This window comes from Geotrypetes seraphini, chromosome 6, assembly GCF_902459505.1.
Source record: "Geotrypetes seraphini chromosome 6, aGeoSer1.1, whole genome shotgun sequence".
Lineage (NCBI taxonomy): Eukaryota > Metazoa > Chordata > Amphibia > Gymnophiona > Dermophiidae > Geotrypetes > Geotrypetes seraphini.
In genome coordinates, this window is record NC_047089.1 from 33,537,894 (window position 1) to 33,556,809 (window position 18,916).

Sequence of the window (18,916 nt, forward strand, 5' to 3'; positions counted from 1 at the left end):
AAAAAAAAGCGGCTTGGAGATTTCACGCCTTAGCCCATAGTGAACTTATGCTCCAGGGCTCTAATGTGTGCGTGCTGGCTTCCCTTCTCTTCCCTCCAAAACCGGAAGTTATGTCTGGGGGTGGGAAGAGAAGGGAAGCCGGCACGCACATGTTAGAGCCCTGGAGCATGCGTTCGCTGCGGGCTAAGGCGGGAGACAGGTCAATGAAGCTTACAATTTGCTTTTCTTGCTGCTGGGTCCTGCCTACTTTCTGTTTCCGCGAAGGCAGGACCCGGCAGTATTTCCCCAATAGGTCGATCGCAATCTTGGGCCGATCAGCCTTCCTCTCCCCGAAGCAGGGAGAGCTTGGGGCGGTGGCTTTGGGGCCTGTTATCCGACGGTGGTGGCTTGGGGGCCTGTTTCCCGTTGGCAGTGACAGTGGCTTGGGGGAAAGCATGGAGAAAGAAATAAAGAGGGCAGGCAGGGAGACAGAAGGAAAGAAGAGAAATAGAAAGAAAGAAAGGGAGGCAAGGAGAAAGAAAGGGTAGGGAGAGAGAGAGAAAAAGTTGGGGAGGGAATGAGGTCTGGAGGAGAGGAAACATACAGGCTGAAAGAAGGGAAGAAAGATTGGATGCACAGTCAGAAGAACAAAGTGCAACCAGAGACTCATGAAATCACCAGACAAGGTAAGAAAAATGATTTTATTTTAAATTTAGTGATCAAAATGTGTCTGAATTTTATATCTGCAGGTTTTTAGCGCAGGGAGCCTGTGAGCATCGAGAGAGCGCTGGGCATTCAGCGCAGCTCTCTGCGCTAAAAACTGTTATTGTGGTTTTGTAAAAAGAGGAGGGTATATTTGTCTATTTTTGTATGGTTGTTACTGAGGTGACAGTGCATAGTCATCTGCTTTGACCTCTTTGAAAAAACCCCGGAATAGGAATGATAATTAACATTTTCTATGCGTACAGTGTGCTTTGTGGTTTGTTTTTTTAATTTTATTGTTGGTAGATCATTTTGACTTGGTCATTTTAAAAGTAGCTCGCAAGCCCAAAAACTGTGGGCACCCCTGCTCTAGAACATCGCTCCTTAGTTTTATCAAGTTGTGCAGTGAGGGGCCAGCACTTTACATCTTATCACCTCATTCTTTCTTTTTTCTCCTCATGTACAGCACGGTTCTTTATTCTAAGCAGCTCTGGCACTAACAGTACTACGGGTGCCTTGTGCTACTTTCACTACCACTTGCAGTCAGGTTTGGCATTTTATCATGGTTTTGGTTTTTTATTTAGTTTTTCACCAGTATTTTCATTTATTTATTAAAGCAGCCTTTTTTAACAGCCCTATCAGTGTGCATCCAATCCACTGCCGACACTTTTTTGGCACCTCTTTCAAAGGATCAAATATCATAGCCCCACTGTCGCGTGTTCACATTTATTCTGCGTACGAGTTTATCTCATCAGTGCAGAGACCTTTTCGGTAAGTCCATTTTATCCCAGGACAAGCAGGCAGCATATTCTTAACGCATGGGTGACATCACCGACGGAGCCCCGTTACGGACCTTTTTAACTAGAAAGTTCTAGTTGGCCGCACCGCGCATGCGCGAGTGCCTTCCCGCCCGACGGAGGAAAGCGTGGTCCCCAGTTTCTTCGTTTCCGCGGAGCGAAGAAGACGCATGTGTTTTCAATGGCCGTTGAAAAACTAATTTTTGCCTTCCCGCTCGCGTATTTTTTCACTTTTTTTCCTTTTTTCTTATCGGATTCCCTTTATTTTTGTTTAAAAAAAAAAACAAACCAAAACTCGTCGAGTTTTCCTTATTTGTTCAGGCCGGCCCCGGCGGGGCCTGTTGCCACCATACAGGCCTCCGGGTTCGATTTTGCAGAGGCCGTGTTTCCATTCATGCCCCCTCAACCGGGTTTTAAGAAGTGCCAGCGGTGTGCACGCCCGATCTCCCTCACCGACCCACACAATTGGTGCCTCCAATGCTTGGGTCCAGAGCATCGGGCTGACACCTGCACCCGCTGTGCTATGCTTAAAAAGCGTACTTTGAAAAATCGGAAGATCCAGCAAAATATTTTGTTTGGTACCGGATCTGCCATGGAACCGGCTGCGACGTCGACAGCACCACAAAAGTCGGCACCGACGACATCAACACCACCGGACCCTTCCTCGGGGTCGTTGGGCCCAGGTAAGCCGGCTAAGAAGCCTCCCACTTCCCTTGAGCGCCCTCCTGCCACGGTTGCGACACCGGCCCCGCAAACGCTCCGCTCCGATCTCGGTGAGAACCTCATCATCGGCCTCCTCATCGCCGGAGCGTAGAGCGGCACCTATGGTACCGAAGAAGAAAAAAGCGGTACCGGTGCCTCCCCTGGACGACCGCATCGCGACCATACTCCAAACACAGTTACAGGAGCAGCTGCAACAACAGCTCCAACAACTGTTGCCGGCGTTGCTGGCACCGCACCTTCCGGTACGGGACCGGTCCGAGCCTCACACTGTCCCATCGGTGTCGACCCCCTCGGTACCGATTAATACTTCCATGCTGGTGCTCTTGGCAGAAACACCTACAGTACATACCCGTGATGCTGCCGATCCTGTCCGGTCCCAGGAACGACATCGGTCTTCCTCACCTGGTACCGCCTCGGTGCGCTCAGGCAAATCTCTTTCAAAGACCCGCCATGCTGAGCCCTCCACACCGATGTCCAAACGTACGCACCCCGACGTTAGGGACCCAGATTTGTGGGAAGACTCCCCTCACGGTACCGAGGAGGACGCTTCATCAACCGACGAAGAACCCTCCATGACCGACACCGTCTCCAAACCAGAGCAATCCTCTTTCTCCAAATTCCTTAGGGAGATGTCAGCAGCTCTTTCCATTCCCTTAGAGTCCGACTCTAAAAGGTCTCAGGCTTTCCTCGATGCCCTAGACTTTGAGCAACCTCCCAAAGAATTTCTGAAGTTGCCCGTCCACGACATCTTACGGGAAACTTTCTATAAAAACTGGGAAGCTCCCCTCACGGTTCCTGGAGTCCCTCGTAAATTGGATAGCTTGTACCGGGTTATTCCAATCCCAGGGTTTGATAAACCTCTATTGCCCCACGAGTCCCTCCTGGTGGAATCTACTTTGAAAAAATCTCAGGGTTCCAGTGTATATGCCTCCACCCCTCCTGGCAGAGAGGGAAAAACCATGGATAAATTTGGTAAGCGCCTTTTCCAATATGGCATGTTAGCCAATAGAGCCAACAACTACACCTTCCACTTCTCCTTCTACATGAAGCATCTGGTGCAACAGCTCTCCTCCTTACAGAAATACCTTCCTGAACGTAAGGTCCCTCTTTTCCAGCAACATATTTCCAGCCTCCTCCAACTCAGGAAATTCATGGTTCGCTCCATCTACGACTCATTTGAGCTGACCTCTCGTGCATCTGCCATGGCGGTGGCCATGCGACGTTTGGCATGGCTGAGAGTCTCTGACCTGGACATTAACCACCAGGACCGCCTGGCTAACGCACCTTGTCTGGGTGATGAACTCTTCGGAGAGTCCCTGGACTCAACAACCCAGAAACTCTCAGCACATGAGACCAGGTGGGACACTCTGATTAAACCTAAAAAGAAGACTCCACCTGCTCGCACCTACAGACAGCAGTCTTCCTACCAGCGCAAGTTCTCGGCCAGACCTCTCAACCCGCCTCAACAGCAGCCTCGCCGACCTCGTCAACAGCATCAATCTCAGGCTCGCTCACAGTCTCACCAACCTGCCAAGCCTCTCCCTCCGTCAAAACCATCTCAGCCCTTTTGACTTTTTCCTCCAGGGCATAGTCAGTCTCCCATCATCATTGCCTCTTCCTCAGCCTATCGGAGGTCGCCTCCAAATCTTTCTCAGCCGTTGGGAGGTCATCACATCAGACCAATGGGTCCTCAACATCATTCGCCACGGCTACTCTCTCAACTTCCAGACTCTTCCACCAGACAATCCTCCCGTAGAGTCTGCTTCTCACTCCTCCCAAACCCCCCTCCTCCTGAGGGAGGTCCAATCCCTCCTTCTTCTCAATGCCATCGAAGAGGTGCCTCCGGACCAAAGGGGTCAGGGATTCTACTCCCGCTACTTTCTGGTTCCCAAGAAGACAGGAGACCTTCGTCCCATCCTCGATCTCAGGGACCTCAACAAGTGTCTGGTCAAGGAGAAGTTCAGAATGCTCTCCCTTGCCACGCTTTACCCTCTTCTCTCTCAACACGACTGGCTATGTTCCCTGGACCTCAAAGAGGCCTACACTCACATCCCAATCAATCTGACTTCACGTCGCTACCTACGGTTTCAGATACAGCACCATCACTATCAGTACAAAGTGCTACCTTTTGGCCTCGCTTCATCGCCCAGGGTGTTCACCAAGTGCCTTCTTGTGGTGGTGGCCTTCCTCAGGTCTCACAACCTCCAGGTGTTCCCCTACTTGGACGATTGGTTGGTGAAAGCACCTACATCTCCACTTGTGCTACAAGCCACTCATCACACCATCTCTTTCCTCCATCTCCTGGGGTTCGAGATAACTACCCCGAGTCGCATCTGCTTCCCACACAGCGACTTCAGTTCATTGGAGCAGTTCTCGACACCACACTAATGAGGGCGTTTCTCCCCTCCGACCGTCAACGGACCCTGCTCCACTTCTGTCGTCAGGTGCTCCTTCATCACTCCATTCCTGCCCGACAGATGATGGTCCTCCTGGGCCACATGGCCTCGACGGTCCATGTGCTTCCTCTGGCGCGACTCCACCTCAGGACACCTCAATGGACTCTTGCCAACCAATGGTCACAGACCACGGATCTTCTTTCTCATCCCATCTCTGTGACATCGTCTCTTCAGCAATCTCTTCAATGGTGGTTGAACTCCTCAAATCTTTCCAGGGGTCTACTCTTTCATCTACCCCCTCACTCCATGATCATAACCATGGATGCCTCCCCCTATGCGTGGGGAGCTCACCTGGGAGATCTACGCACCCAGGGACTCTGGACCCCTCAGGAGCGTCAACATCACATCAATTTCCTGGAACTCAGAGCCATGTTCTATGCTCTCAAGGCCTTCCAGCACCTTCTCTGCCCTCAGGTTCTTCTCCTGTGCACAGACAATCAAGTCACCATGTACTACATAAACAAGCAAGGTGGCACCGGATCTCGCCTCCTTTGTCAGGAGGCTCTCAGCATCTGGACCTGGGCCACGGCCCGCAATCTCTTCCTCAAGGCTGTCTATATCCAGGGCAAACAGAACTCCCTGGCCGACAATCTCAGCCGCATCCTTCAACCTCACGAGTGGACTCTGGACCCTTCAACACTCTACTCCATCTTTGCTCGCTGGGGCACTCCGCAGGTGGACCTCTTTACAGCGCCTCACAACCATCAGCTGCCCCAGTTCTGTTCCAGACTCTTCTCTCCTCATCGTCTGACCCCAGATGCATTCCTGCTCGACTGGACGGATCGGTTCCTCTATGCCTTTCCTCCACTACCTCTGATGTTGCGGACGTTATCCAAACTCCGCAGGGACAGGGCCACCATGATTCTCATCGCTCCTCGGTGGCCTCGCCAACACTGGTTCTCCCTCCTGCTTCAGCTCAGCTCCAGGGAGCCCATTCCTCTTCCTGTGTTTCCTACTCTACTTACGCAGCAACGTCAGTCTCTACTGCATCCCAATCTGTCTTCGCTCCACCTGACAGCTTGGTTTCTCTCGGGCTGACCTCTCCAGAGAATCTGTCTCAGCCTGTCTGTCGCATTTTGGATGCCTCCAGGAAACCGGCCACCCTCCAATGTTACCATCAGAAGTGGACCAGGTTCTCCTTTTGGTGTCTACTGCATCATCACGATCCCACCTCATTAGCGGTGGAAACTGTACTGGACTATTTGCTCTCTCTGTCCGACGCTGGCCTCAAGTCTACCTCAATCAGAGTCCACCTCAGTGCCATCACTGCGTTTCATGAGCCTATCCTCGGAAAACCTCTCACGGCTCATCCACTGGTTTCCCGGTTCATGAGAGGCCTCTTCAATGTCAAACCACCTCTGAAGCCTCCTCCTGTCGTCTGGGACCTGAATGTGGTTTTATCAGCCCTCATGAAACCCCCTTTTGAGCCTCTTGCCACAACTTCGCTCAAACTTCTAACATGGAAGGTGCTTTTCCTCATTGCCATCACCTCTGCCAGGAGGGTTAGTGAGATGCATGCACTGGTCGCCGATCCACCGTTCACTGTTTTTCACCATGACAAGGTGGTTCTGCGTACCCATCCTAAATTCCTTCCCAAGGTGGTCTCGGCTTTTCACCTCAACCAGTCCATTGTGTTGCCTGTCTTTTCCCCTAAACCCCATTCTCATCCTGGGGAACAGGCGTTGCACACGCTGGATTGTAAGTGTGCCCTTGCATACTACCTTGTCCGTACCAGGGCTCACCGCTCGTCCCCTCAGCTCTTTCTGACCTTCGATCCTAACCGTCTAGGTCATTCTGTCTCTAAACGGACGCTTTCCAACTGGCTTGCTGCCTGTATTGCGTTCTGTTATGCTCGGGCCGGTCTCTCACTGGAAGGTGCTGTCACGGCCCACAGGGTCAGAGCTATGGCTGCTTCTGTGGCTTTCCTCCATTCCACGCTCATCGAGGAAATCTGCAAGGCTGCCACTTGGTCCTCAGTTCACACGTTCACTACTCACTACTGTCTGGATGCCTTCTCCAGACGGGATGGACACTTCGGCCAATCTGTGTTACAAAATTTATTTTCCTAATGGCCAACCATCCCTCCTCCCTCTCTGTTAGCTTGGAGGTCACCCATGCGTTAAGAATATGCTGCCTGCTTGTCCTGGGATAAAGCACAGTTACTTACCGTAACAGGTGTTATCCAGGGACAGCAGGCAGATATTCTTACGTTCCACCCTCCTCCCCGGGTTGGCTTCTTAGCTGGCTTATCTTAACTGGGGACCACGCTCTCCTCCGTCGGGCGGGAAGGCACTCGCGCATGCGCGGTGTGGCCAACTAGAACTTTCTAGTTAAAAAGGTCCGTACCGGGGCTCCGTCGGTGACGTCACCCATGCGTTAAGAATATCTGCCTGCTGTCCCTGGATAACACCTGTTACGGTAAGTAACTGTGCTTTACTCTCCCTTTTTTACTTTCCCGAGTGCTGTGGTTTTATTCTTTGTTTTTAATAGAAGCTCATTTGAACAATAATTTAGATCTTTCCCAGGTTTCACTTTTCATCTACCCGGTCGGCTTGTCTTTGAGCTACTATCGGCTTATGTTTTCAAGATACACTCTGTATTATCAGCTATTCATTTCCCATACATTTACTTTTGCCCTGTTTAGGTCTATATAGTCTAGGCATACTGTTTGTAACCAGCCATCATTTTAAGTATGTATATGCCCTATTTGGGGGGGGAGGAGTTAAGTTCTTTTAGCATGTTATTTCATTAATTCTGAGTTTGGTGTTACAATATATTGTTCTTGGTTTTTAGTTAACACATTATTTATTCTTTTCTATGACATGTTCGCATCACAATTTTACTCAAAAGTATAAATAGGTATCCATATTTCCATTCAAGTTTCATCACGGTGCTCTGGATTTGGCTCCAGTATTTGTCACTTCCGTCCACAAGGTCTGGCTATCCGTTACCGTCTCATATTTTAAAGACTCACTCGTTATAATTAGAGGTGATCCACACGTCTCTTCATAATGAACATGTCCAATTTTAGCATTTGGATCTTAGTACTATGGGTTTGGTCTTTTCTGGTTTACGTTCTATAGTCTGCTTTTCGTCTGGAATCTTTTGAGTTTAGAATTACATTTTATGACATATTTTTGTGGTTATAATTGTATGACAGTCAAGTTATCCTTTCTTTTTATTATTTTTTTGTCCCCTCATACAGTGGCAGACCGCCCCGGGTGCCAGCCTTAAGGTGGGTACACAGCCGGCTGGATCCAGAACCTTCCGAGCTGCTCTAAATGGCACCTGCACCTCAGTGTGGCTGACGTACTTATTCCGAAGCAGAGTCGGCAGCCGCACTGAAGTGCAGGAAGGTCCCGCGATGACTGCATTTGCCGCCTCTACCTCCGGAAGATGTAAGTGACGTTGGAAGGGGTGTACCGGCAGCTGCAGTCATTGCAGAATCTTGCCGTAACTCCCCCTCCAACGTCACTTACATCTTGCAGAGGCAACAGAAGCAGTCATGGGACCTTGCTGGTTGGGAGGGAGAGAGGAGCATAGAAGGGTAGTGGAGGGAGAAAAAGGGGGCAGATGCTGATGGAATTGGTGTGCAGGGAAAGGAGAGAGACATAAGGGGGAAGGATACTGGATGGAATTGGTTTGGAGGGAAAGAAAGGGGGCAGATGCTGATGGAAGTGGGGGGAAGGAAGAGGAGAAAGTGAAATGCCAGTCCATGGGGGTGTGGGAGAGGGAAGGGAAGAAGAGGAGAGAGATGCCAGACCATTGGAGGAGGGAAGGGAAGAAGATGGATGCTAGAATAATAGGGGTGAAGGGAGTGATGGAAGTGGAATACAAGGAGAGAAGATGCCATATAGAAGGGGCAGAGAGAGGGTAGACAGTGGATGAAAGGAAGAGAGTGACAAGACTATGTGGAAAGCAGAAACCAGAGAAGATAATGTAGAAAAAATTCTATTTATTTATTTTTTTGCTTTAGGGGAGATGCATCACTGTTTCTGTGGTGTTGAATTGTATGAAGAGTCCAGCTTCTTGGTGGTTCAATTTAACCTTTTTTTCGTTTTTCTATTTTATCCCCCCTTTTACAAAACTGTAGAGCATTTTTTTAGCACCAGCCATGGTGGTAATTGCTCAGAATTCTATGAGAGTCTGAGCTGTTACCACCATGGTTAAAAACCACATTACAGTTTTGTAAAAGGGAGAGGGGTTAGTTTGTGGTTACATATTCCATACTAGGCGAAGGTGTTTTCTGTGTTCTGTGTGTTTGAAAGACATGGTTTTCAGTTAGGATTGACTGTGTAGGATTGATCTGTACTAGTCTGACTTGTTTAGTTTTACAATGGGTGTATTGATGTACTGCATATTGATGCTGCCTTTTCCTAGGTACACTCTTGTGTGATGTGTGGATTGTTACTAAAAATCATGTTTTTCATACAGATTGGGGGGGATGTCAAAAAATGATGGGCCTCGGGTGTCACATATGCTAGGTACACCACTGCCTTCATAGTTTATATCTAATCCACAAGCCTGCTTTTAGGACCTACAGGGTATTTATCCTCTGATTCATGACAATTTCACTTCTCATGTTATCTTATCCGTTCTTTTTATTATACAACTGCCCAGATAAGCATCATTCTTTGACGTGATTGGACCTTGAAAACTAACGGCAACAGTGTTCGCCCCAGAAATTTTTTCCAGCCATGAAAAACATTTGCTCCGTTTAGTGTGCTGGAGTTAAAAAAAAAGTTTGAGACGCTGTTCTATACCATTTGAAAGAGGGCAAATATCTAATTATTCACTTCTAGAATTGGATACTTCTTAAATTTAACATAGAAACATAGAAGATGACGGCAGATATGGGCCATAGCCCATCAAGTCTGCCCACTCTACTGACCCACCCCCAAGTCTACTATCCTAGGGATCCCACTCCTGGTGACAGGTTCCCTTGGCTTAACCCTCTAAGGGATCCCACATGGGCATTCCATTTGCTCTTAAATTCTTGCACGCTGTTTGCCTTGATCACCTGCACCGGGAGCTTGTTCCAAGGATCAACCACTCTCTCGGTGAAGAAATATTTCCTGGTGTCGCCATGAAATTTCCCGCCCCTGAGTTTGAGCGGATGCCCTCTTGTGGCTGAGGGTCCTTTGAGAAAGAGAATCTCTTCTTCCATCTCGATACGGCCGGTAATATACTTAAGCGTCTCGATCATGTCTGCTCTCTCCCTACGTTCTTCGAGTGAGTACAGCCGCAAATTTTTCAGCCTTTCCTCGTACGATAGATCCTTGAGCCCCGAGACCATCCTGGTGGCCATCCGTTGCACCGACTCTACTCTCAGCACATCTTTTCGGTAGTGTGGCCTCCAGAATTGCACACAGTATTCCAAATGAGGCCTCACCATGGTTCTGTATAATGACATTATGACTTCAGGCTTCTGGCTGACGAAACTCCTGCGGATGCAACCTAACAACTGTCTTGCCTTAGATGAAGCCTTCTCCACATGATCAGCAGTTTTCATGTCTGCGCTGATGATCACTCCCAAGTCTTGTTCTGTTGAAGTTCTAGCTAAGGTCTCACCATTCAAGGTGTAAGTTCTGCACGGATTTCTGCTGCCGAGGTGCATGATCTTGCATTTCTTAGCGTTGAAGCCCAGCTGCCAGGTCGAGGACCAAAGCTCTAACAAATGTAGGTCCTGTGTCATACTATCGGGTGAATGACACAGGACCTACATTTGTTGGAGCTTTGGTCCTTGACCTGGCAGCTGGGCTTCAACGCTAAGAAATGCAAGATCATGCACCTCGGCAGCAGAAATCCGTGCAGAACTTACACCTTGAATGGTGAGACCTTAGCTAGAACTTCAACAGAACGAGACTTGGGAGTGATCATCAGTGCAGACATGAAAACTGCTGATCATGTGGAGAAGGCTTCATCTAAGGCAAGACAGTTGTTAGGTTGCATCCGCAGGAGTTTCGTCAGCCGGAAGCCTGAAGTCATAATGCCATTATACAGAACCATGGTGAGGCCTCATTTGGAATACTGTGTGCAATTCTGGAGGCCACACTACCGAAAGATGTGCTGAGAATAGAGTCGGTGCAATGGATGGCAACCAGGAACAAGTGTCAAACCTTAAGAAAGGCAGTCATATTGAGCATTGGAAAATAATAATAATTAACTAATACAAATAGTACACATTTAGGGCTCCTTTTACTAAGCTACGATAGCAGTTTTACTGCATGCTTAGCTCGCGCAGAATTGCCTCACATGCTGGACGCTAACGCCAGCATTGAGCTGGCATTAGTTCTAGCCGTGTAGCACGGCAATTCTGCACGTGCTTAAAATGCTATTGCAGCTTAGTAAAAGGAGCCCTTAATTTTCCCCACCACCAAATTTCCCTGTCCCGCCCCACCCGGCTACTTTTTCATGCCACCCAGCTGGAAAATATTTCTGGGAAGAACACTGATATGGCATCTACAGTACATGTTACTCCTTTTTTGCCCGTCTCCATCTCGGAGATCCTCAGTAGACTCTTTCAACCCAGTGGTCTCAAGCCATGGGCCTTCTCTCTCAATAGATCAGAGTAATATCACAACTTCAAAAATCGTTCCAGTGGTGGCTAACACCTACCAACCTCTCCAAGGGACTTTTGTTCCAAGTGCCACCACATGAAAAGATGCCAACAACTGATGCTTCTATGATCGGTTGGCGAGCCCATCTCAACAGTCTCTATATCCAAGGAACTTGGAATCCTCAGGAGAAAATTCTCCATATCAATCTGCTTGAACTCCAAGCAATCCGCAGTGCTCTGTTCACATTCCAGAATCGTCTCCTCACTCAAGTAGTACTCGTTCACAAAGACAACCAAGTAGCCATGTACTATGTGAACAAGCAGGGAGGAATGAGATCTTGCTGCCTCTTCCAGGAAGTGCTCAGTTCTTACAACCCTCCCACCTCCCCTAGTTATCTTAGCTTTTTTACTGAATTGATGGTCCTCTGGCGTTGGGCAGGAAGGCATTGGCGCATATGTGGTGCAGACTGTCTTTGTTTAAAGTGGCACTGCACTTGTGGACTGTCCGTATCAGGCTCCATGGGTGACATCACCCATATGTAAGAATATCTGCCTGCTGTCTCTGGATAACACCTGTTACAGGTAAGTAACTGCTAAACAGAGAAAAGGAATATAGGGTTGGGAAGATCCTGCAAGTACAGGAGAGTGGGAGGGAATAAAGTAATACATGTTTTAGGAGAAAGGAACAAGGATGTGACTATCTTCTCAACAGTGGAAAAGAAGGAATGTCTTCGCAGAAACCTGGAGAAGGAATAGATATTTACAGCAAGAAGTTTGAATATTTGACTGGCCTCATCTGATTAACAAGTACAAATATAATAGGAAGTGTATTTTAGAAGCACACTTGCAACTCCATTGTAAAATAATGAAATGGAAAGAAATTAACAAAAACCTAGGGATAGGGTAAAAAGAGAAATGAGCTGGAGAAAGAAGGAATGAAGGCAGGAAAAGAAACAGCTGACTGAAAAAATGCATAGTAAAGAATAGGCTTAATGTGAATATATACTGGTGGGTCTCTCTTGAATGTATTGGTATGCAGTAGCAAACTTCTGCTAGTAGTACTTACTGCGTCCTACCCATTGGATGCCTTTATAAAAATTTGTATTCTGGTAACATGGTTAAGTTGCTTAAATGTTTTCTGAGGTTCCTTTCAGGCATTTCCTGTCACATGACCTCTCAGGTCCCTCTTTTTCTCCTATGACTCATTTTTGTTTTGAGGATCCTTCATTTTTTTCCAATTTGGCAACTCATCTTGTAGTTTTTGGCACAGCCAAGTGTTTGTCAGTGACATACTGTCTGTGAGTACATTTTCTAGTAAGTGGCTTAAGTTTTAAAGACAGCAGGAGTCCATCCTGCTTGCTGAAACATGACCAAGCAAGACCTCATAATTGTTCTTCCAGCAGCTGTTCCAAGAAGCTGTTCTTGCTATTTGTGCATTGAACTGTAGGTTACGCTGTTGTCAGTTTATTTGGTGGATGCCTTGACAACTATTTCAAATGTTTGTACTGTAGCTCATTTTTGTAAATGTATTTTCTTTTAAGAGTTCAATCATGTTAATAAATAAGAGTTTTTTCTATGCTGTAAACCAGGAGACTGCTTTGGTTTGTCTTTGTTCTCTATTATTCTTCAGGTGTGCTATCTGAGTGACTTGATGCCGAGTCTCTAGTACAACTGAGTTGCTAACATATGAAAATAACAGATTTTTAGTGACAGCATACTTAGCTTTTTTTTTTAAACAAACATGTTTTACTGGCATTGTTTTGTATTCACATGAACTTATTATAGTGAGATTTACCTCTTTATACTTTGATGTAGATGTCCATAAAATTAAGTCGCATCTGTAAAAACTTATGAGCAACAATTTTTTTTTTTAATAGTCTGCTAATAAACTTAAGTTACGTTTGAAGTCAGATAAAGACCTAAATGGCCCATGTATTCTGACCAGTAAGATGATAGGGCTGTAACTGTTGTTCCCTGCAGCTTACACCTTTGTTTTCTTGAAAGCACAATAAAACTGAATTCACTGCTGTTCTGAGCTGAAGTCACTCTGTTCTGATTTTCCCTCCTCTTGCCATAAGCTGCACAGGACAATTACTACAGCTTTAATCATCTTGCTGAGCAGATGGGATGGTTCATTTGATTGCTTATTTGCTGTCATTTGTGTTATCGTTTACTGGAAGTTCTTAAAAATAATCATAATCTAAAGCAATATGTTAAAGCCGTCATATTTTTTATTATTAATTTTGAATGTAAAGGTAAATTAATAGAAAAACATTGGTAAAGTATTGTCACAACTTCTTGCTATATAACATTCAAGTCTTCAATTGGCTTTCTCGGAAAACTCTTTCAAACTTAAATGCATAGCAATGAGTGAGCATTTTTCTACAGATGATTTCTTGAGTGTACAGTGGTGCCTCACACAACGAACTTAATTCGTTCCAGGAGCAAGTTTGTTATGCGAAAAGTTCGTTATGTGAAACGCGTTTTCCCATAACAATACATGTTAAAAAAAATAATTCGTTCTGCAGCATAAAATATGCTAAGATGACATAAAAAAAGATAAATTTGTCAAAATGGTGAAAATGGTGGTCTTGCTGAGGCCAAACTCTTTGACGAGGTCACACTGTTTTACCCCACATTCACTCCTTCTAATTATTTCCCGTTTCATTTCAACAGAAATCACCTTCCTGCTTTTTTTAGAAGCCATGATATATAAAAAATATTGAGTTTATCTTAAAAGGATGACTGTATACAGTGAGAGAGGGCAGTTAAGCGCAGTGACTAACGACTGCCTGCAGTGCCTGCGCGGAAGGATGCAATACATCGGCAGCTCGGGCGACTTCGTTGTGTGAAATGAAGTTCGTTGTGTGAAACGAAGTTCGTTGTGTGAATCAAGACATGAAGTTCGTTGTGTGCAGCGTTCGTTGTGCGAGGCGTTCGTTATGCGAGGCACCACTGTATTTGAATGGGATTTTTGAAAATCATTCAAAATCAATTTAAAAACTGCTAGGGTGTGGCACAATTTTGAAAACAAGTTTTTGCTAAGGTATAGGGTTGCTTTAACACGCAGGATTTTTATAATAGTGATCGTGAGCACTGTACGTATATTTCAGCTGTTGTATTTTGTAGTTAACTGTTGTCAATAAGCATTTTAATTTTAAATGTAAGGTTAATTTTATAACCTTACATCTGCTTTGCATTAATTCTTGCCCATGTAAATTAGAGCAAGTTTAAAACTTCTGAGTAGTGGTGTCAAGTTGGTGCTTCAGAATTTAAAAGCTGACCATTTATTCATCTTTCAGAATCATTCAGAATTCAATTACCTTAAAATAGTGAAAACCTTTTACTTGCATCTTGTAAAAGGTCCTAGTTAAATACACTGCATTTATGGAAATCTTATTTTTTGCGCTGGTATGTCAGAGTATGACACAATGGGTTACAAATGCTTGCTGTCTATATTATTAATTCTAGAAACTCTTTCCTTAAGATTTAAGTTTAAAAACAAAACATTTTCTTATGCCCTGCTATCCTTTTCAGAGGCTCAGGTTTCCAGAAGAACAATAACAAGCTTGAGATGGGAACCCACACAAGTCTGGCAAACTCATCTGCATGAGCAAGAGGGTTTGTTCTTCAGCAGACATCCAAAGTAAATGATTGAAAGGGCTGCTAGCTGTGAAAGATGGCTTTTGAAAGGGAAAAGTACAAAAAAATCAGGTTGTTAGGAAGAAAAATAAAGGCTGTACTTTTTGAACCTCTCTCTGATGGGTCACATGCTGACCTGTGGGCCGATGCTCAAAACCTAATGCCGGCACTAGAGGCGATTAGCACTGGAATAGTGCCAGCACTAGGGTGTGCAGAATGCTGTAATGGTTTCAGCTCTGGTGTCTGCTGTATATTTAAAATAAAAAGGAGGCTGTTTGGCACCTTTAACGGCATAAAACTAATGCCTGGTCCAGGGCAGTGATGAGGATTGGTTGAGAGAAAAGGTGTCTTAAGGATACCCCTTTTTTCCCACCAAGCCAAACACCTTACCTGGCCCAGGCCCAACTCCCTAACATCAACATCCCTCCTCCCTCAACCACTAACCCTGGTAATTTAGTGGAATCCCCATTCCTCCACACCTGAGTTGTAGGAGGCAGGACGTATGCCTAATTTCTCTGAGCAGCTCCTTTCAAAATGGTGGCACTTTGCCCCTATCCTGGGATGCTCTAGGTTCAACCAAAGTACCATATAAGGTTAAAAAAAAACCCCTCCTTATATGGTATTTAGGACCCACCCTGTGCATCCCAGGGCAGGGGGTGGGCTGAACCATTTTGAAAGGGCAGCTCAGAGGTAGGGCACATACTTCCTGCCTCCTATGACTAAGGTACGTGAAGGGATAGGGATTCTACTAGACCACTAGGGCCAGTGTTAGGGGTTGGGAGGAGGGTTTGAGAGTCACTAAACTACCAGGGCAGTAATAATTAGGGATTTGGTCAGGCTGGGTTGGTAGTGGTGGTGGTATGGGAGTCCACTAGAACACCAGGGCCAGTGGAAGAGAGTTGGGTCCAGCCCAAGTAGGTCTGCTCAGGTTCAGGAAAAGGACTGGCATGCTCTATGGCATGCTTTTTTTTTTTTGTTTGGTTCAGACATGACAGGAAAAAAAGTAATCAGTGCCCAGGCACTGACAGGGAAAATAGTTCAGAATAATCAGCAGCAAATTACTTCTGTGATTTTAACTGCTGTGTGTGTATGAAAATGTACAAGCATAGTTATGAAGAAAATATAGGGGTTTTAGGACTAAGACCAAGAGATCCAATTTCAAAAAATGGCCTATGATTCACAAAAGTAGGGAGCAGTTTAATACATACGAAAATGGTTTCATTTGTCAGAGTTCAAAACTTTTTTCCAAAAGAAACCTTACCAATTAAAATTATGAAAAAAAATATAATGCCATTATTAATTTATGGAACACTCTTAATATGGCTAAATAATATTCCATGTGAGAATCATCAATATATAATATATAAACACTTATAAATATTGATGTATGTGAGAAATATGACTTGATGGACTTCAGTGGGCTATTTTCAGATTAAACATTGATACTAAAAATAATTAGCCACAAATCTTCATCAGTCCAACTTCTATATTTGAATATCTCTTTAAAACATTCAAATATAACTTATTTAATACTCATCTTAAATAGATGCTAAAAAAAAAAATTAAATAGATGATTCAAACGGGGAACTCCCAACATGACATGTTTTAAAGAGATATTCAAATATAGAAGTTGGACTGATGAAGATTTGTGGCTAATTATTTTTAGTATCAAATGTTTAATTTGAAAATAGCCCACTGAAGTTTATCAAGTCATAAATATTGATGTATGTGGGAAATAGAAGTGTTTATATATCATTAATTTATGTACATGTGCCACATAGCTGGACAAGTGAATGACATGAAGTATTATGCTTTACTTGAATTTGTAAAAATATTTTGATTATGCTCAATATTGCATTCTGCCTTCTGCAGTCAAAAGAAAAATTAAGAGTGGAAACTACAGAGAGAGGGGAGTAGTGTTACTTGCAGAACTTTTAAGATAGTATAAAGATAATTTACTCTCTCCTTTACAAAGCCGTGCTGCTGTTTTTAGTGCTGGCCGAGGCGCTAACAGCTTGGGTGCTCATAGGAATTGTATGTGTGTTGGAGCCGTTATTGCGGTGGCTAAAAAATCTAGCACAACTTTGTAAAGGAGGGGGTTAATTAGGGTAGGGCTGCACATTTGATGAGGGTCTGAGATTCAAGACTCTTGGCCATTTTTATTTGAAAGTGGAAGTGAATGTAATTTGAACTATTAACTCATCAACAAAGTGTCCATCAGTTCAGGGAGGATGATATCCGAAAAGTTTCTCTTTATTTGATATACAGTACTATTTTATAGACGGGCCATCCAGGCAGTTTACAATATAACCATTTAAAAAATAAATGTACGAGCGTTCTTCAAAAAGTTTCTGCATGTTCATATTTTCATGGGAAATAATTGGACTGGAAGAAGTGGTAAGAGGGTGTGTTGTTAGGATGCTGGGAAAAATGTATCACAAAACAGGGTGATAATGTGGAAAAGTGATGCAATTTGCTTTTAAGATATTTAATAAATGGTGTTTATAAAATAAAAGTGCAGAAACTTTTTGAAAGATTCCTCATATTAAAAAAAGGAATGGAGACAAATGATATTCATGTTTAGGAAAGGGGAAAAGAACCACTCTCACTGTTCTCGCAGGACTCTGCACTTCTAACTCTGCATTTTCCTTGCCACGGGGAAAAGGGTAAGGGAATTGACCCTCCAACACTCTTTGCAAGAGGTATATTTTTAAGAGCAATTTTGAATTTATGATGTGAAGCCTTGAGACACAAGGATAGAGGAAATATCCATACATTAAATGAGAGTAATGGGTTGCCATTGGGGAAGCCAGCGTTCAGATGCTGCTTCTGCCATTGACATTCCTTATAATTTTGGGCAAGTTACTTGTCCTACCTGAGACAATGGAAGATTAAGTTCCTGCTCCAGAGAGCTTGCAGTCTGTGTACTTATAATTACTATACAGCGCTCCATACATCACTAGTGCTGTAAAATTATCTATTCTTTGATGTTATTTACATAAAAATAAGAGAGGGAATTTCTTGAAAAGAAAGTTGTATCTTTGATGTCCATATAGTAAACAGTAACCATTGTACTTTTCTCATGTTCACACTGTATTTGTGTTAAAATGTATTTAAGCAATTGCCTTTCACACTCCCAAAAATGTCAGGCTCATTTAGTGTTTGTACCATTTATGGTTCAATGGTGCAGGTGGATTGCAAGGGAGCTGCTTAGAGAAAATGAAAGCAACAACTTTAAAGGAACATTAATGGATATATTACTGGTCATTGGGTGAGTTAAAAAATGCTTTTCAGCAGACAGAAGGCATGGTTTTGTTTTCATTCTTCCAGTTAAAAGAATGTAGTTCATGGAACAGAGTTGTGCAATAACACCTCTATCTTCTCTCTAATTTGGAAAGTTATGTCTGAACCGTCTGGTACATTTTTATTTTCTTCAGGAAGCATTTCTTCCAAGTCTTGTCAACTATGTCTGTGTTTCAGTAGTGATTGCATCTGTGGATGTATAGAGAGGTATGATGAACTTTTGGAGTCGTCATTAATGTTTTTAAGCTGTATGCTTCAGTTCTTTACTGCTGATAAATGCTGTACAGGTTTTGAGTTCAGAATGTAGTTCCAAACAGATATTTTCTAATTTCTGGTTCAGGACATGGAATGTCAAGATCACTGCACTATTTAGAGCTAAATTGCTTTTTCTAAATGATTCATACTCCTGTTACCTGTTTGGGATAGAGGAAAAATATTCTGTAAGCTGTTTTGCTAGTTTGCCTCCATCTTTGCAGGGAAAAAAACAAAGGGGATAGTTCTTCAGTTTTAGTTATTCTAGTTTATTTTGGTTGCTATTTCTGGCCTCCAAACCATCTATAAATGGTGCCGTAAGTTAGGTGGCAGTAGGGGTTCATAGACAAAATTGCGCGAGACAACGGCGCGCCGACAACAGCGCAAGGTTGACGGCGCGCCGAAGAAAAGCACAATTTTAAAGGGTTCCGACGGGGGGTGTTGGTGGGGAACCCCCCTATTTTACTTAACAGACATCGCGCTGGCGTGGGGGGTTTGGGGGG

At 44.5% G+C, this 18,916-nt stretch overlaps 1 protein-coding gene across 10 annotated transcripts in view; it reads left to right on the forward strand.

The window, feature by feature from the left end:
- The window catches only part of YAP1 (Yes1 associated transcriptional regulator), a 245,165-nt gene that overhangs the window by 16,133 nt on the left and 210,116 nt on the right, over nucleotides 1-18,916 (forward strand). For 6 of the 10 annotated variants that reach the window (XM_033949240.1, XM_033949231.1, XM_033949236.1 and 3 more), the window contains exon 3: nucleotides 18,049-18,129. The exons of the other annotated variants lie outside the window; for them this stretch is intronic. In XM_033949240.1, the coding sequence (XP_033805131.1) occupies nucleotides 18,049-18,129 (81 nt within the window). The remainder of the gene's footprint in view (nucleotides 1-18,048; nucleotides 18,130-18,916) is intronic. 10 annotated transcript variants of the gene reach the window in all.